At 45.4% G+C, this 16,357-nt stretch overlaps 1 protein-coding gene across 4 annotated transcripts in view; it reads left to right on the plus strand.

Annotated features, from left to right (window-relative positions):
* The first annotated feature begins 5,645 nt into the window (after window positions 1-5,645).
* The window catches only part of IRX2 (iroquois homeobox 2), a 59,299-nt gene continuing 48,587 nt past the window's right edge, over window positions 5,646-16,357 (plus strand). The window contains exons 1-5 of one of the 4 annotated variants that reach the window (XM_034411809.3): window positions 5,646-7,383; window positions 9,051-9,468; window positions 10,111-10,872; window positions 11,987-12,057; window positions 13,034-13,698. In XM_034411809.3, the coding sequence (XP_034267700.1) occupies window positions 7,141-7,383; window positions 9,051-9,468; window positions 10,111-10,872; window positions 11,987-12,030 (1,467 nt within the window). In that variant the 5' untranslated portion in view covers window positions 5,646-7,140 and the 3' untranslated portion in view covers window positions 12,031-12,057; window positions 13,034-13,698. Of the gene's footprint in view, window positions 7,384-7,507; window positions 8,055-9,050; window positions 9,469-10,110; window positions 10,873-11,986; window positions 12,058-13,033; window positions 13,699-16,357 lie in introns of those variants that run through there. The other 3 variants (XM_087890217.1, XM_087890219.1, XR_015733222.1) reach the window with 3 other exon arrangements.

Here is a 16,357-nt window from a genome sequence, read left to right on the forward strand (position 1 = left end):
CAGGTTCTCTAAGCGAAAAGGCTTTTCAGATTGAGATCCAAACAGCTTCCCTTTGAACCAAGCCTGATTTCCTTAGCTCTGTGTTTTTTCTGGAAGTGTTTGACTACAGTCCCCATCACTCACATACAGCATGATATTGGCTTTGCTCGCTGTTGCAGCTATAGTCAAACACATCTGGGAAGGACAGTCTGGGAAGGACTGAATTAAATGGAACTTCCTTTACACCCGCTTCAGTAAACCAGTAAACCATGGCCCAAGTGGCCTTTTAAAATTTCTAATCTGATACATTCAAATAATTGTGAATATATATTGGCATTGATTTGACGCCTGCAGAGCCGCTATCAGTTCAGCACCATCCGCAGCCCAATTTGGCTGCAGGACAGTCATTTCTTTAGTTAAAAACACCTAATTTGTTGCAATGGAATTTCCTTAGAAGGGAACCTTTTTACCTCTAAGGATCGCAGCCTGCAGGGACAGTCCTGATAACATCAAGGAGAGATTAAGTTCTGAATTTAAAGGGACTTGCTGCCACCTAAGGGAACAAAGTGGCTGGTTCACACGTGCATCTTAGATTTCTCAGAGCTGGCCGAAGCTTTGTGTGATCGTGTGACTTGAGTGACTCCCCTGAATACTGTTGTGCCAGAGTTACTGTGGAAGTCCTTGCTGTGAATATTACCCTTGGAGGCCCATTCGTGCAGGGACCTCTTTTAATGGTGAGTCTTAGAATAGTGAGTCTAAAGGGAGCCACTAAGGCTAAGCCCTCACAGATCACCTGAGGTCATCCCAGCAACTTAAACATCTTGAAGCTAGCTTTCTTGCAGTAGGCACTTTTCAAGGGATGGGCACTATGGATACATTCCCTGAGGTAACCATGCATAAAGAGCAAGTGTGTTTAGGCTAAACATATAGGGAACATATTTAAGGAGATTGCAGTGCATCAATTAAGCTTAGCAATATAGCGGGAATTAGGAATCACTGTATTTATTTCCACTTTAACAGGTATTGTTTGAAGGCAAATTTGATAATTTGTGAGGCACTTTGCAGGGTCATAATAAGAATGACTGAACTTCCCTTACATGAAATGCTTGGGGAAGGTAGTGCAGAGGAGAAATTATCCTTTTTCTTCACACAGTACTATATTCAGATCACATTCTTCAGAAACATCTTTAACATGAATGTAAAGCATTATAAAGTGTTGTTATCCAAATGCTATTAAAATATCCTGGATGATGATTTGGAATTGAAATGTAATCTTGAACATCTGCAACACAAGACAAGAATTTTGCACTCTCACCTCACTAACATCTCTTTGTGACCCACTGACTCTTGAAATGGTTCCTCTAGTTGTTTGTGATGATGATTCGGTGATCCAGTTTGGAAATGGAGACGGCTGCTTCTAAAGCATGGGGCTTGCAAACAGGAGTGCAATCCCTTTGCCCACATGCCTAGCTCAAATGAACACAACACCATTTCTGGGTAAACATTTGAAGGACTGCCCTGTGCTTCTCCAGGATGATTGTAAGTATATTAACTTGGAAGTCTGATTCTTGTTTCAAAGAGATTTACTAGCATGTAAATTATATTGGATGCCACTAGCTATCTCACTGTATTCAATGAATGTTACACACAAGGAAGTATGCATTGGATTGAGCCCTGCATCCTGAATTATATTTACTTTGATGTTCCATGGATGTCCATAGGGACTGCACTATTGAGATATTTAACATCTGTAATTGGGTTGAGTTATCTGGCACTAGAGTTGGGAGCCAAATTTTGAAGTTAGACATTTTCACCTGCGATTTTCTTGAAAACCTGCCCTGCAGTTTCATGATTCCCAGCTGTTGCAACCGTCCTCTCTGAAAGCTATCAGATTAGCAAGACTCATCCTGGACTATGTCACCCACTTCCGCAGCTCACACTATCTAGGGAAGACTAGCTGAGATAACAAACAACTAAAGGGGGAGAGAGAGAGAGAATGCTTGCAAGAGCTCCTTTAGAATACCTCAAAATCCCACTGAGAGAAGGGGACACCCAGTCTCATAAGTGAAGCAAGTCCTACCTGCCTTTTCTTTCAGATTCATCCAAAACTTTCTCAGGGAATTTAACAGCGCCTTACTATACAGATCTATTACAGAGATGCAAACCCCATTGAGCTCAATGGGATGTATTCCTAGTTTGGCCAACACAGAGATGATCACAGAAGACTATGTTAATCAAGGCCAATCAAATCACTCAAACTGCACGGTCCTGATATTCTTTCCAGAGAAGCAGATACCCTTCAAAATAAACCACATTGATTTCCACGAGACGTCTTCCCAGACCATCTTCAGCTTGCATTATTAAATCCCATTGATCCTAGTGGCAGAGAGTTAAGTCAGCTCTCCCCTACCTGAAATCAATGGGATTTAAAGAGATCTTAAGTACTTTGGCTGCATCCAGTTATAGACACTCATACTTGGGATGGCTCTAAAGTCATCCAGAGAGCGGATGAATTATTGGGAAAAGGAGCTTAGTACTTCCACCCAGCCCTAGATTTTATTTCTAGATCTGATCGACAAGAAATAATGGATTGCTCCTTCTTCAATTCTGCTAAAGTGCACCGTGAGAAATGTTGGATATTCGGTTAATTGCGCTTAGAAGCACGGGGCGAATGCCCTCTGCTAAGAAACAAATATTTAGATAAATAACAAGGATCCTCCTGGCAAGGTCGAAGCGTCTGTGATCGCTTTGCATCTCTTTCATTTATTAGCAGTAATAGACGCACGAAAGGCGGCCCTGAAGTGTAACGCTGTCGGTTACGCGAATTTTGGAAAGGAAAAGGAAAGACGGGGTGCATAATCATAGCGGAATGAGAAATTAAAGCCTCGGAGAGGCCGTAGGGTTTTGTTTTGTTTTTTATAAATAAAAACTAGCCATTCAAGAGAAGATTTCCCGAAAGCGTGGGAGACGAAAGATTAACGCGCCGTTTCCTTACAAACCGGTACAGTCCAACTCCGGGAGAGAAAGAATTACAGTAAACAGTCTCCGAAACAAGACCAAATGTCCCGTTTTTAGCTAAACGCTCCGGTTAGTTCTTCCCCGGAGTCGAATTGAGGGTGGGTGGGAGAGCGGAGGGTAGGGTGGGGTGGGGAATCTTCTTTGTCACACCGCCTGCGTTCTGCTTGCGTTTGGAAATGCATGGCAACAACGTAGTGTTGCTGTTTTGAAGCCATAGAAAAATTATGCAAATCAACCCCAAAGCAAGGGATCGCCTTTTGAAATGGTAATGCTCTATTCATTAAGTACTTATTGGAAAACTAGCCGCTTTCCACCTCCGCCCCCTTCAACCATCACCCTTCCCCCCCCTTTTTTTTTCAAGAAAAGCAACATTATCTCTTCGGAGGAAGAGCAAAATAATGGGAAAAGAAGATGAACATGACATGGGATATTTAAACTGTCTAGATATTGGGGTTTTTTTTTTCTTTGATTATTCCCTTTAATTTATTGATAATTTGCTACACCCGGGATGTGTTTCGATCCCATCTCCCACTCCGAGCTCGGTGACTGTAAGAATCCAGTTTAAGACACATTATTAGCAGGAAAATCCTTCGGGAATCGCTGGAACCTGCTCCTAAACCCACCCTCGCTAACCTTCTCCCCCCACCCACTCCCGCACATGTTCCATCATAATTTAATTCCCATCCTGCACCAATATCCAGCAGGAACAGGAATGATGGGAATTGTAGTCCAACATACCAGAGGAAGCAATGGGAAAACCATTCTGGGTGAAGGACTTTGGGCTGCTGGGCAGGGTGGCGACGAAGACAATCGCATCTCCCCTCCCCCAATTGCATTTGATTCTAATTATCATATTCGGTAATTCTAAGAGGGAGGGAAAGGACAACGACGTTCCTCTTTGTAGCCCATTTTCCACATGAGGGTTGGTTCCAATTCGAGGAGATTTCAAGGCGAATATTTGGAATCGCTCTACGAAGTGTCAAAAATGAAAATAAAAGAAATGAGCGGCTCATTCCTTTTTGCTTAGTATAGAAAGGAAATAGAGAGTTGTGTGGGGGTCCCAATTCGTTTTGCAATGCCAGCGTTCCAAGGGCGTCGAGAATAAGGAGACTCTTGGTGGGCAGGACAGAGGTTGGGACAGGGATCTTTCATGTAGAGGCCACAACTCGTGACTTTTCGGTCTTAAACATTATAATAGACAGGTAAGCAGGTAGACTTAATTCCAAAGAGCGTTCAAATCGCAGGTATTCTAGGTATGGGAGAAAGTTTGTTCTCCGGGCTATGCTTCATGTTTTGTCTAAATTCATCCAGGTGATATTTGCATATTTGCTGGTACTATTTAAAATACAGATAAGACGTCAATCTACCAATTTTATGAGCGGGTGGACTTACTGCCTGACTTGACTATTGCATTGCAAAAGAAAAGTGAGGACGATCTTCCAGCAGTCAAATGTAAGGGTGTGGAGCGAAGAAAAAGAATGATCTGTAGCGCATCTCGAACCAAATTTGTGCAGATATAGAAAGTGCCAGGCACTGGGTTCCAGGGAAGTTAGAAAGCAGATTGTTATTAAGCCACTTTAGCTCCAATCCCCCAAGTGCGCGGATTCGATTTGCCCCATTCGGTAATCGATCAGACTCGAGGGAAGCTTCAGCCACAATTTGTAAATCCACCTGTCACTTTTAAGTTTCCCCCCCCCCCCCCATGAAACCTCAGGTCACCCTCCCCGCCATCTGCTGGATGATGAAAGCAAATTGTTGCTTCCGAGCAGCTTCGGCGACCAGACGGGATGGATGTTGTGGTGTTCTTTAGATCTTTACCCTGAGTTGAGTCACTGAGCGGAAAGACATCCCATCGAGATTGCCCCACGTTGTGCCTGTGCCGAGTCACTGAGGAACGCCAGTCGTTTAAAACTATTTCTTTATACTTCGCAATTCATGGCAATGCCGCGAGGGCCTCAGCTAAAGTGATCAGAGTGGCTTTTAGGGCCAAGCGCTTAAGCATGTGGCGGCCAGTAAGGACGACACTCGAGTAAAAAGCTGCTTCCTTCAAAGCCAGTCTGGATGGGATACGAACGGCAGGGAAAATGGGGTATACCAGATACCTCAAGTCCCCTCACTCATCCCACTGAAGCAAACGTAGTAGCTGCTGAATCGTAACGGAGCACGCAAAATTAATCACACACACAGAGAGAGAGAGAGAGAGAGAGAGAGAGGGAGAGAGAGAGAGAGAGAGAGAGAGAGAGAGAGAGAGAGAGAGAGAGAGAGAGAGAGAGAGAGAGAGATGATCCGATTTCCCCAACCCATTGATGATTATATACCATCAAGTCTGTGTCGATTCTTAGCGACCACATAAGATTTTTCTCCAGCCTGAGAAAAACCCTCCAGAGGTCAGTGGTAAAATAGAAGGCGATGGAGTTCCTTTGCTACCCCAAAGTAGCAGGGGTTGGCAGAATTTCGTTGGAGGGGGCGCGGGGTTTCGGAAAGAATTACTTGAGGTTAGGAATTAAAAAAAAAAAAAACCCGTCCCAATGGAAAGTGTCTACGGATTAATTGTACAGAGCACTTCTCTTTTCATTGGAATACGGACTGCTTCCTGCCAATATCATCGCTTGTGCCCCCAGGAAATTCAGATTAAAGGTTGCTTTTTTTTTTTTTTTTGTCCGACCATTCTTGCTACTGCTGCTCGTTTAGATTTCCTGACCCTACCCTAAGCACGTGTCCTAGTCATCCAAATGGGAGTTGCGCTCCACACCTGGAATTTGATTCGGCGTTACGCAGTCTCCGTTTAATTTACGTGATCGAGGCAAAAAGCTTAGATCCAAGCTTCTGTTGGGTTTAGGGTTGCAGCCTGTCAAACTTCTTGGGTCCCATAGATACTTCCTCACAAGCTAGTCTCTCTCTCTCTCGCACTGCAGCGGGTCTCCACCCCGCCCCGCACGAATTGCAAGTCTCCCTTTATTTAGGGGCGGCGAGGTCCGTTGCAGGCCTCCATCCGGGGCTGGTCTGCAATGGAACGAAGCCACATGCCAATTGTCAAAGCCTCAGCCTGGTGCCAATGGGGAATGCCTTTAGTTTGGTGGCGGGCTGGCAGGCCTTCTCCCCTTCCCTCGACGCCTCCTGCCTCCCTCGCGGGCAGCTCTGAAACTACGTGACGCTATATAACCCTCCTGAGCTGGGAGGGGGGGGGACAGAGGGGGTGGAGAGAGGAAAGACAAGAATGCATTTCGTGGCTCGGCGTCCGGCCAGCTTCTTCAGTTGCAGCCGCTGCGCTCCACCGCTGGGCCTCAAGCCACCGCGCGCGATTTTCTCTGAGCCGCAGCCGCCGAGGGGAGGGGGCGGGATTTGATTGTATTTTGTTTTCCCAGCGTCCCGCCCAAGTCCTTCCTTCCCTCCTTGGTTCCATCTGGGAAGGAGCCGGGCGAGGGGCGTGTCTTCGCGCATATGCAGATGAGTCGTCGTGACGGACAGCTCGCCTTGCCAATGTCCCTCCGAAACTCCTTTCCTCACAAACTCCTCGCCTTCCCAAGCTCCTATGCCTGCTCCAAAATCCAAGACTTGTCGCAGGCGCTGGGGGGGAAAGCTCGCCTTGCCTTACTGGCGGGCTACGAGCGCAGGAGGGAGGGAAGGATTGCGGAGCCGGCGGAGACTGCTTACCCGGTGCAGCCCGGTCGAGGCTGGGTTTTCTTCCCGCTCTCCCTCCTTTTTGACCTCTTCCCTGCCGGGGTTTGGGGAGACGCCTCCTCTTCCTCTCCTCTTTCTTCCCGCGCGCCTTCCTTGCCCAGATGCCCACCGCCGCTACCTCCTCCTCCTGCAGCAGTGGGTGACTTCTGCGTGGGAAAGGAGGAGAAGGAGAAAGAGCGCGCGCGCGCGCGCCCAGAAAGAGCGAGCGGCTTTCCTCCGCCTCGCGCCCGGCTCTCCTTTTGGCTCCGGCTCCTCCTGCCTATGGAGCGGACGCTGTGAGCTCCTCCGCGGCCGGAGTGCTCAGCAGCAGCAGCGGCGGCCGCGGCCACGGCGGCGGCGGCAGCAGCAGCAGCAGCAGCTTAGCCGCTGAAGCGCCAGCCGTCCTCCTCTCCGCCCGGGGCTCAGTCCAGGCCCCCCGCTTCCGTTCCTTTTGCCCGCCCGCTGACAGTCGGCCGGCCAACTATGTCCTACCCTCAGGGCTACCTCTACCAGCCCCCGGGCTCGCTGGCGCTCTACTCCTGCCCGGCTTACGGGGCGTCGGCGCTGGCGGCGCCCAGGAGCGAAGAGCTGGCCAGATCATCTTCGGGCTCGGCGTTCAGCCCTTATCCCGGATCCGCGGCGTTCACGGCCCAAGCGGCAGCCACCGGCTTCAGCAGCCCGCTTCAATACTCCACCGACCCGGCCACGGGATTCCCCTCCTACATGGTGGGTAACTGACGAGCGAGCGAGCGAGCGAACGACCCGCCTCGGCGCCATCCTTCACCATCGCCGCCGCCTCCTCCATCTTCCTCCTCCTCCTCCTCCTCCTCATCCATCGCTCCCCCCACTCGAATCTCCGAGACCATCTGGGCTAGGCTGGGGGATCGTGTGAATGTACCCCGCGCTAAGCTCCCCGTGTGAACCGAGGAAAGGAGGGAACAGCTGTCTTTCCCTCGTCGGCTTTCTCTTTCTAGAAGCTTTTCTTTTTTTGTTCTTTCGCTTGTGCCACCTTTCGCTGCTTTTTTACTTTTCCTTTCTTCGGTTCTTTTCCTTTTCTTTCCCCTTTGTATCCCCGCGTTTTTAAAAACTTCCTCCTCCCTTTTCCTCTGTATTTTTTTTCCCCTCCTTGGGTTCTGCTTTCCCACTTTCCTTTCTATTTTATGTTTTCGCTATTTTTCTGTTAAGTTTTTTTTCTTCTTCTTCTCTTATTTGTCTCTTTTTTCTCCACTTTTACTTCTGGTTGTGTAATTTACAGTGCCGACGTTTCACTGATTTAAAGGACCCCAAGCCGGGGCGTGTGCGCGCGCTTGTCTGTATGTATGTGCGTGTGTCCGCGCGCTCCCACTTTTTTTCGCGCAGCTTCGGGCAGATGTCCACCACTTTCCGATTGCTGCAAAGTATGTTAATGTCGGCGTTCGTGCGTATTTTGTAGCTATTCCAAACCGATGAAGGATTAAAGATAGCAGAGCCAATTGGTCCTGGGAAAGTGGGGCGAAGGGTTCTTTTTCTTTCACAACATACGAGATATCAGATCCAGCGTCTTTGGCTGGAGTCTCTCTCTCTCTCCCTCCCTCCCTCTGTCTTTCTCTCTCCCATAACCTTCGCCTTTTCTCCCAGCCGGGCGATCTTTATTTAGGATAATGAGAGCCCCATCTCAAATGCTCTTCTGTTTGACTTTCTCGTGGCAAAAGAAAAGCACCCGCAAGTTGCCAAGTCTTTCTTTCTTTCTTTTTTTCCTCCATGGGTTATTTAAGAACATTAGGTAGATTTGGAGCATATTGTACTTTTCTTTTCTGAACCGGCTATAAAACTTACCAAGTTGCTCAACTAATTCCTTCCCTTCTCCATATTCTCCTATTACGCAGACTTTAAATCAGCGTAATTTAAACGTTTAAAGGGTGAATTAAAATGCTAATTATATCGTATTTGACCAATTCGAAACGGTGCATATCTCCTGGTTTGCAAATTGGATTTGCAATGCATTAGCGGACTGAATTGCTAAGTGGGGGGTTTTGTTGTGTCTCTCTTCCTATCTCTCCCTCCCCGCTCGCCCGCCTCCCCTCCCCACCCCAGCAAAAAGGAAAATATCTTAGCCATTCATGTAGACATGGAGAGGGAAAGTAGAAAGAGGTCTTAGAGAAGAAAATAAACAAATGTGTTAAATAAATTGAAACTATTAAATGAAAATTTCAGCAGTTTTTCCAGGAGGAGAAGGGAATCTGATTCCAATATCACCGGGGCTTTTATATATATATATATATTTATAAAGGAAAATGAGTAGGAGTGTTCCCCCAAAATAAATCATTATATATAGATTATTATTAATAATATATTTGTGCCGACCACCAGCTGCAGAAATATCTGAGTAAACACTTTGCTTTGGCGCTTGGCAGGGTTCTCCTTACGACGCCCACACGACGGGCATGAGCGGGGCCATCAGTTACCATCCCTACGGCAGCCCAGCCTACCCCTATCAGCTAAATGACCCGGCCTACCGGAAGAACGCCACGCGAGACGCCACGGCCACGCTGAAGGCCTGGCTGCAGGAGCACCGCAAGAACCCGTACCCGACTAAAGGCGAGAAGATCATGCTGGCCATCATCACTAAGATGACCCTCACGCAGGTCTCTACCTGGTTCGCCAACGCCCGCAGGAGGCTCAAGAAAGAGAACAAGATGACTTGGGCGCCCCGCAACAAGAGCGAGGATGAGGACGAGGACCTGGAAGGGGAGAGCGGCGGGATCCGGAGCAAGGAGGAGACCGGCTCGGACAAAGGGCGGGACAGCAACGAAACATCGGCGGAGGATGAAGGTGAGAGTTGGACTGGGGGGGTGGGGGCGGCGGCCAGCCTGTTTCGGGACCGTTCCATTTTGAGTTCAAGAACAGCGAAGTTAGGGAGAGGTTTTCAGCGGCCGTCTCTTTCTGACGGCCTTTAGTCCCTCCGGTTTAGTCGATAACACACACTCCACCACCACCAATAGCGCAGCACTCAGAGAAAGTTTCTGTAGTTTAATGTTCTCCCATCGGTAGGGCCTCATTTACTGCATAGGATAGAAGACCTGGAGGAATAATGATAGCAATGCTGGTGTCCTTAAGCTACATTTCCAAAAGCTTTAGGAATATAGTGTCTGCAGGCAGCAGGAAAGGTCGGCCTAAGAGGCGCAAAGAGGGAAACCCGGGGAGGCCGCTCCGCGGGACTCTTCCCGGCCAAGTTCCGGCCAGATGAGCCGCGGCCGTTCTCTTGAACCAGACTGGGGCCTTGCGGAGGGTGGCATCCCCTTTAAGGCCTGGCGAGCCGGGTAGGGAGACGGGCGCTGGGACGCGAAAGCTAGAAGAGTCACCCGAGCTTCGGGTTGGAAGGAGTTCCCTGGTGTTGGGCAGGAGAGCGGGGATTTGGGGCTGCTGATCCTGTCGCCCTCTTCCCTTGACAGCTCCTCTGGTTCTTTGCCGCAGGGATTAGCTTGCAGGTGGATTCCCTCACCGACCATTCCTGCTCGGCCGAATCGGATGGGGAGAAGGGCCCGTGCAGGGCGGGAGACCCGCTCTGCGAGTCAGGCTCGGAGTGTAAAGACAAGTACGAGGAGATCGAGGAAGACGACGACGAAGAGGACGTGGACGACGATGAGGACGAGGAAGACGACGAGGCGGGCAGAGGCCTCCCCCCTAAGCCCGTCACCTCCTCTCCTCTCACTGGGGTTGAAGCCCCGCTCCTGGGCCACCCGCACGGCCAGGATTCTGCCAGAAACGCCGCCAAAGCTGCTCTGGACGCCCGGATCTCACCCTCGGTGGCCTCCCAGACCACGCAAGCCAGCAAGCCCAAGCTCTGGTCGCTGGCAGAAATCGCCACCTCGGACCTTAAGCATCCGCATTCGCATCCCCACAGCCTGGGCCAGAGCTGCCCGCCCTCGGGCCCACCGCCTTCCACCCCACACAACGCTGCCTACTCGCCTTCTTCGCTCTTGGGGAGGCATATTTATTACACGTCGCCTTTTTATAGTAATTACACAAACTACGGGAACTTCAACGCCCTCCAGGGACAGGGCATCTTGAGGTACAACTCGGCCGCTGTGGCCTCCAACGAGGGACTCAACCAAGCGGTCTTAACTGGCGGCGGCGGCGGCGCGGCTCTGAAGGCGGGCTCGGAAAACCCGCTGAAAACCATCACAGGCCACCTCGAACAGCATTACAAGCCTCCCAGTTCCGATCCCAAGAAAGGTAGGTAAACCCTTTGTTTCTCCTTTTGCTTCCAAGGATCGAAAAACCGCTTAGCCTACTCCAAGAGCGGGAAAAGCAGGCGGCCTTCCTGATCAGCCCACAAGATCACCCGATAAGACTGGCGGGGGCGGGGGGGGCGGGCGGGAGTGGAGTAGAGCGTCCAGCGATGTGGGTGGGGGGCGGGGGGAGGCGGCCTTTCCATTGCTCGAGAAGGCAAAGCAAAAGGGCATGTCCGCAGCATCAACTCCTTCAGACGCCACTGGCCTAGCCTCTAGTTTGTTTTGATTAGGCTCACAGCCCTCGTCCCGGGCTGCGATCTTAATCAAGATTCTGCCCGAAGCGCGTTTCACTGAGGCAAGAGAATCGTCCTTCTAGTAATTAATATGTTAGGAAGGAAATGCAAATATGCCTTTCCAAAATTAGCAAAACTAGATTGACAAAACAATCAGAAAAACAATGAACAAACAAAATTTGGAGTCTAAATTGTTAAAACTACTTAAAACCAGTGCTAAAACTCGTTTTTTTTTTTTTTAAAGTTATTTCATGAATTCTTATACCTGAAAAAAATGGAAAGATAGAATGCCATCTTGGGTAAATACGACACATTTAATATTCCTAAATCTCAGATTCTGAAGACAATGTTAATAGTAAATGTGATAGTAGTATAGTAGCAATAACACTCATCACCATCACTTTCTGAAACAAGCAGAAGTTTTGACAGTCTGTGAATGAGTAAATTCTCAGTAGGAAAGTGTGCATGAGATCCCTGCCTAAGTATATTTAGTCAGCAGAATGTCAGAGAGGGTTATTACACTCTGGATGCACAGGATCGCAGCTTCAACAATCGGCAACCTCTAAGGGTGTCCTGTCACCCTACGAACCCTTATGAGCTTACTTAGCTTTAAACAGGAGATCATTAGGAAAGGTGGTCTCCCAATGAGCAATTATACCCCTCCCCTTCAATCTCCATCAGCTGAGAAATGATGCCATAGGGGCAGGCCTTTCAAACAACCGGCTCTGAGCTTTTGTGCAAGAAGGAGCTAGCCGTGCCCAGAGTGAATAATCTAGTTAGCCAGCTGTGTCCTGTGACTAACTGACGCTTCTATTTTGACAGACCCCACTGAAATGTGCACAGTAGGAGTACAACCATATCTATAGAAGGGCAATCACACAGCAGCCAGGCAAGTAAGTGAGACCCTTCTTTTTCTTTCTGCCTTTTATTCTGTTGCACTTAGTTAGGGGGGATCGTTTGGCATCAGGTCCTAAGACACAGTGCCCAGGCCTGTAAATTGGCTTAATGTTCATTTCTTGTTCCATTACCAAAGGCTATGATTACCCAGAACCTCCAACTGCATGTTTACCCTTTTGTTTCACTTTCCAGAAAACGGTTCAGCTGTTTTATATGCACACCATCTTTATCTAACACGGTCCATTTTGAAATGGATACTTAAATTAGACTTTTTAAATGTTATTTGCAAGTTAAAGATATAAGGGAGTGGGCAGTTATTGCACCAAGACCTCACTGAAATGAATGGTGTGGTAGGAAGAGAGCATCATGTTCATTTTGTAATCCAGCCAGAATGGATCTCATTGTCCTCCTCCACTATTTGAAGTAAGCATGCAAAATAATAGAAGGCAAGAAGCCTTTGTTGTTATATTACCAGTAGGAAATGCAAAAGAACTTCCTACTTGTTTGTATTTATTTATTTAATTCAGCTTAGGAACCCTCTGACTCCAATTGATTCTGTGCAGCTGTACAATAAGGTATCTACATAGAGCTTAAATTTAAAGAACTGCGCATCACAATAAGCCTTTAATTTATCTGGTATACTAATATACATTTCAAATAGCAGAGACAGACAATGAGATAGATCTTGGCCAGGTTCCAAAGAGCATCTGCATTCATTACCTAGGTTCATTCCCCATCTATTTCCAAGCTGCTGCAGTTAATTTGTTTTTTTTTAAAATTAATTTAAATTATTTTTAAAAATAATAATAATCTTATGATCAAATATTCTTTACTCCCTAAAAACAACAAAACCCCTACCCCAGTCCTTCCCAGGCAAGGTAGGAGAATAACCTTTTCACTTTGCTGCCAGTTTTAACACATTCTGTGTAAATGAAAGATTGAGGATGATCTGGTGTTTTCCTTGGTCCACAGGTAGGTGTCACAATTGCTTTGAGAAAAGTCAACAAGCCATCATCTCTCCCCAAGCTAATCTATCTATCTCTATCTGTAACTCTAACAAAACTCTAAATCCGGATCACATCTTGTGCCACTGTATAAAAGAAGACCACAGAGCACTCTTAGATCTACAGACTCTCTCTAATTATTGAACCAGAATTTTGTTGGACATTAATGTGCGTTTGCTGGTATAGTCTAGTTTCCCTAATGTATGTGTGATTAAAAAAGGAAAACAAAAACAAAAAAGGAAATCTGTTTTTTCTCAGGATATCTTGACTTGATCACTTCATTGCCACGGTATATATATATATATCTATATATATCTATATATCTATATTCTGTAGGTGTGATAGGACTTATTGTACAAACTCTTTGTATAAAATACATACAGTAGGGATTAATTAAAGAAACTGCAAGTACTTACAAAATGAAACATATTTGATATTTATTTTTGTAATGATATAAAATCTTCTAGTAATTTATGCAAGTTGTATTGCAATGGAATCCCAAGTCTTTTGTAAATAAATTATGCCTGGTTTTTATTTGAAACATTGATGGTTATACAATCCCTTGTTGTTTAACAAGAATTCTTTACTAATTTATATCTATAATTGTAAATAAAACAGATTAGTCTACAACAAGGTGCTGCCTTTTTATTCCATATTACTGGTTATAAATATGCATATTTGGTAATGTATGATAATTTGCAAAGCATTACAGAGATGTTATATCTTTTGAATTTGTTTAGTAATGTGACTAAATAAAACTTAAATTTAAACTATTATGAAAATAAAAAACCTTCAAATTTAATCAATTTATATAGATACACATATAGAAATAACCAACATTTTTCATACAAAATGTTGTTTTAACCCAAATTTTAAATAAATGCAGTTATTTTTTTAATCAAAAAGTAAAAACAATGTAAGAAATCCTCCCAGTAAAAAATATCCTCCCTCATTTCAAGTGCTTTCTACACATTTCTATAACGCACTAATCACTTAAGACATCCATCTTGGCCTTTAAAAAAAAAAAAAAGGAAAAAGAAGAAACTCAACAGTCTCCATTTTCCCACCCACCCCAGCAAATAATGAGAATTCCCATATAGTAAAATTTCAATAAAGAGACAAACAACCATTTATTTTCTTTTCCAAAGATAAATTGAGTGAATATAACTTACAGTTATGAAACAAGAATAATAGCTTCTTAGACTGCCCTTTAATCAATCATACACTTATTTTTCAAGAGGCTCATCTATTTTATTCCATGATTAATAATGTTCCGGCATGAGAGCATTATTAGATCCCAGCAGGAGAAATCCTGGATGCTTTTAGCTGCTTTGCAATGGTCAGTTGGGGTTCATTACGGGCTGATATTGAACCATTTATAAAATCTTGTCTAAACATCTGCCAGCTCAGATAGGCCGATGTGTCTGAAGATGGCAAATGGCTGGAACAGTTGATATTGACAAACGGGACTCTCTCCAGTGGCTTTTTGTTCACTGAAAATTAGTGGCCTCTGGCTCAGGGGCTTGTTAGAAAGGGCATTTGAAAGTGATCTCAGATAGTTCAGACTTCAGCCAAGGGAATGTTAACTGGATAAAGAATGTGGAGTTGTGAGAAAGAGAGAGAGAGAGAGAGAGAGAGAGAGAGAGAAAGGGAAAGAGGGCTGGTGGAAGGAGGGGAAGGCTGCAGCTATAGGAAGGCTAGAAACATTTTAGGTATTTGCAACTTAGTCCCTTGGTGCTTAGAACAGCTTAACCAAAAGATGAGAGACACTGTTGGGACAAGTTGACAAATTTGCAGGGGGTGGGGTGGGGGGGAGAGATGGAATATCCTTAACTGAATGGGATTCCCTTTCTTTCCCTGAAGTTCCCACATACATAAATGACTTGGGTTTCAAAATAAATATGTTTTAAAATACATCTTTGGATTTTGGTAAGCCAGTTAAATATGTCCAATTAAATTATTCAGGCTAATTCTCATTTCTAGAAGTTATTCCAACTAAGTGAAAACTGCTTACTAGCTCACTATGCAGACACAAATGAATTTATTGAAAGATTTCCCCCACTCCTTATTTCGTTGAGTGTCTGTGCATTTATTTTTTTTTATTTTTTTGCATTTAAGAAATAATTTAGAGTACACAATATTTTATACTGATCTGTGGGAAATAGTAGAGGACCAGTCCATGGAGAAATTCACCCCGAAAGCTTCAGCTATATGGAAATCAAAGATGTGCCTATTTTTCCCCCAATTGGATTAACATAAAAGATGCTATATTAGGTTTGCATCCCTTCAATTCATTTCAGTGGTAGATAGTACTATCGGACATTTAGTAATATTTCTACTAGCCCAGATTACAATGAGATTGGAATTAACAACACTCAACCACGTGCATCACTGTGTGGCTGGCAAAACAGATTTCTTATTAGGAATGACATGTGGTGTTAAAATAATTTCATATTTAAACACAACACAGTGGTGTTTTCTTTTTAAAATCCAGACTAAAATACGTTAAAGAATGGCTTTGCAATCTCCCTCCCCAGTTAGGGTACAAATCAATTCTCCTAGTCAGATGATTGGGGAAAATGCAGAGACTCATAATTTTTTTAAAAAAGCTTTTTTTTTTTTAATTCTCTTTATTATTCTTATAAATAACTCTAAGTCCTGAACATATCTAATACTCCTTCCTCCTCCAATTCTTCTCACAACTTCAACCATGTGAGGTGAGTTGGGCTGAGAGAGGTGACTGGCCCAAAGTCACAGCCCACTTATATGCCTAATGTTGGACTAGAACTCACAGATCCTGGTTTTTGGCCTGGTGCCTTAATCGCTAGACTAAACTGCCTCTTTTTCTTTTTCTGGGGATCTTTATAAAGAAACATTTTTTCCCCTAAGATCTATCACTTACATAACAGTTTCACCTCCACGTTTCTGTCTTTTTGCCTCCCCCCCTCTCCTTGTTATATTCCAGCTTTTTTTTTTTTTAACAGCAAATATGCACATTCCACTTGGTTTTATTTTAAATTCATTCCGTGGCAAAGGTTAGGAAATCTTTAACTTTGCTGTTTATAAACTCACGAATTACCTCGGATCTTCATAATTTACTCAACCCCTTGCTGGAATTTAGATCTGGGATATAGGAAAAGTTGGAAGACTTGAGGCTGAGAAATGCTTCCTTCTTCGCTGTCAATTTTCGCCGGTTTGGTGTAATCTCGGGGTCGAAGCGGAGAAAGAATACCAACGCGGAGTGGTCCCTAATGGAAGCTCCTCTCACCCTCCTTGCGGACGTTCTGCGGTG

Source organism: Pantherophis guttatus, chromosome 3 (assembly GCF_059756535.1).
Source record: "Pantherophis guttatus breed Tessera chromosome 3, ASM5975653v1, whole genome shotgun sequence".
Classification (NCBI taxonomy): Eukaryota; Metazoa; Chordata; class Lepidosauria; order Squamata; family Colubridae; genus Pantherophis; species Pantherophis guttatus.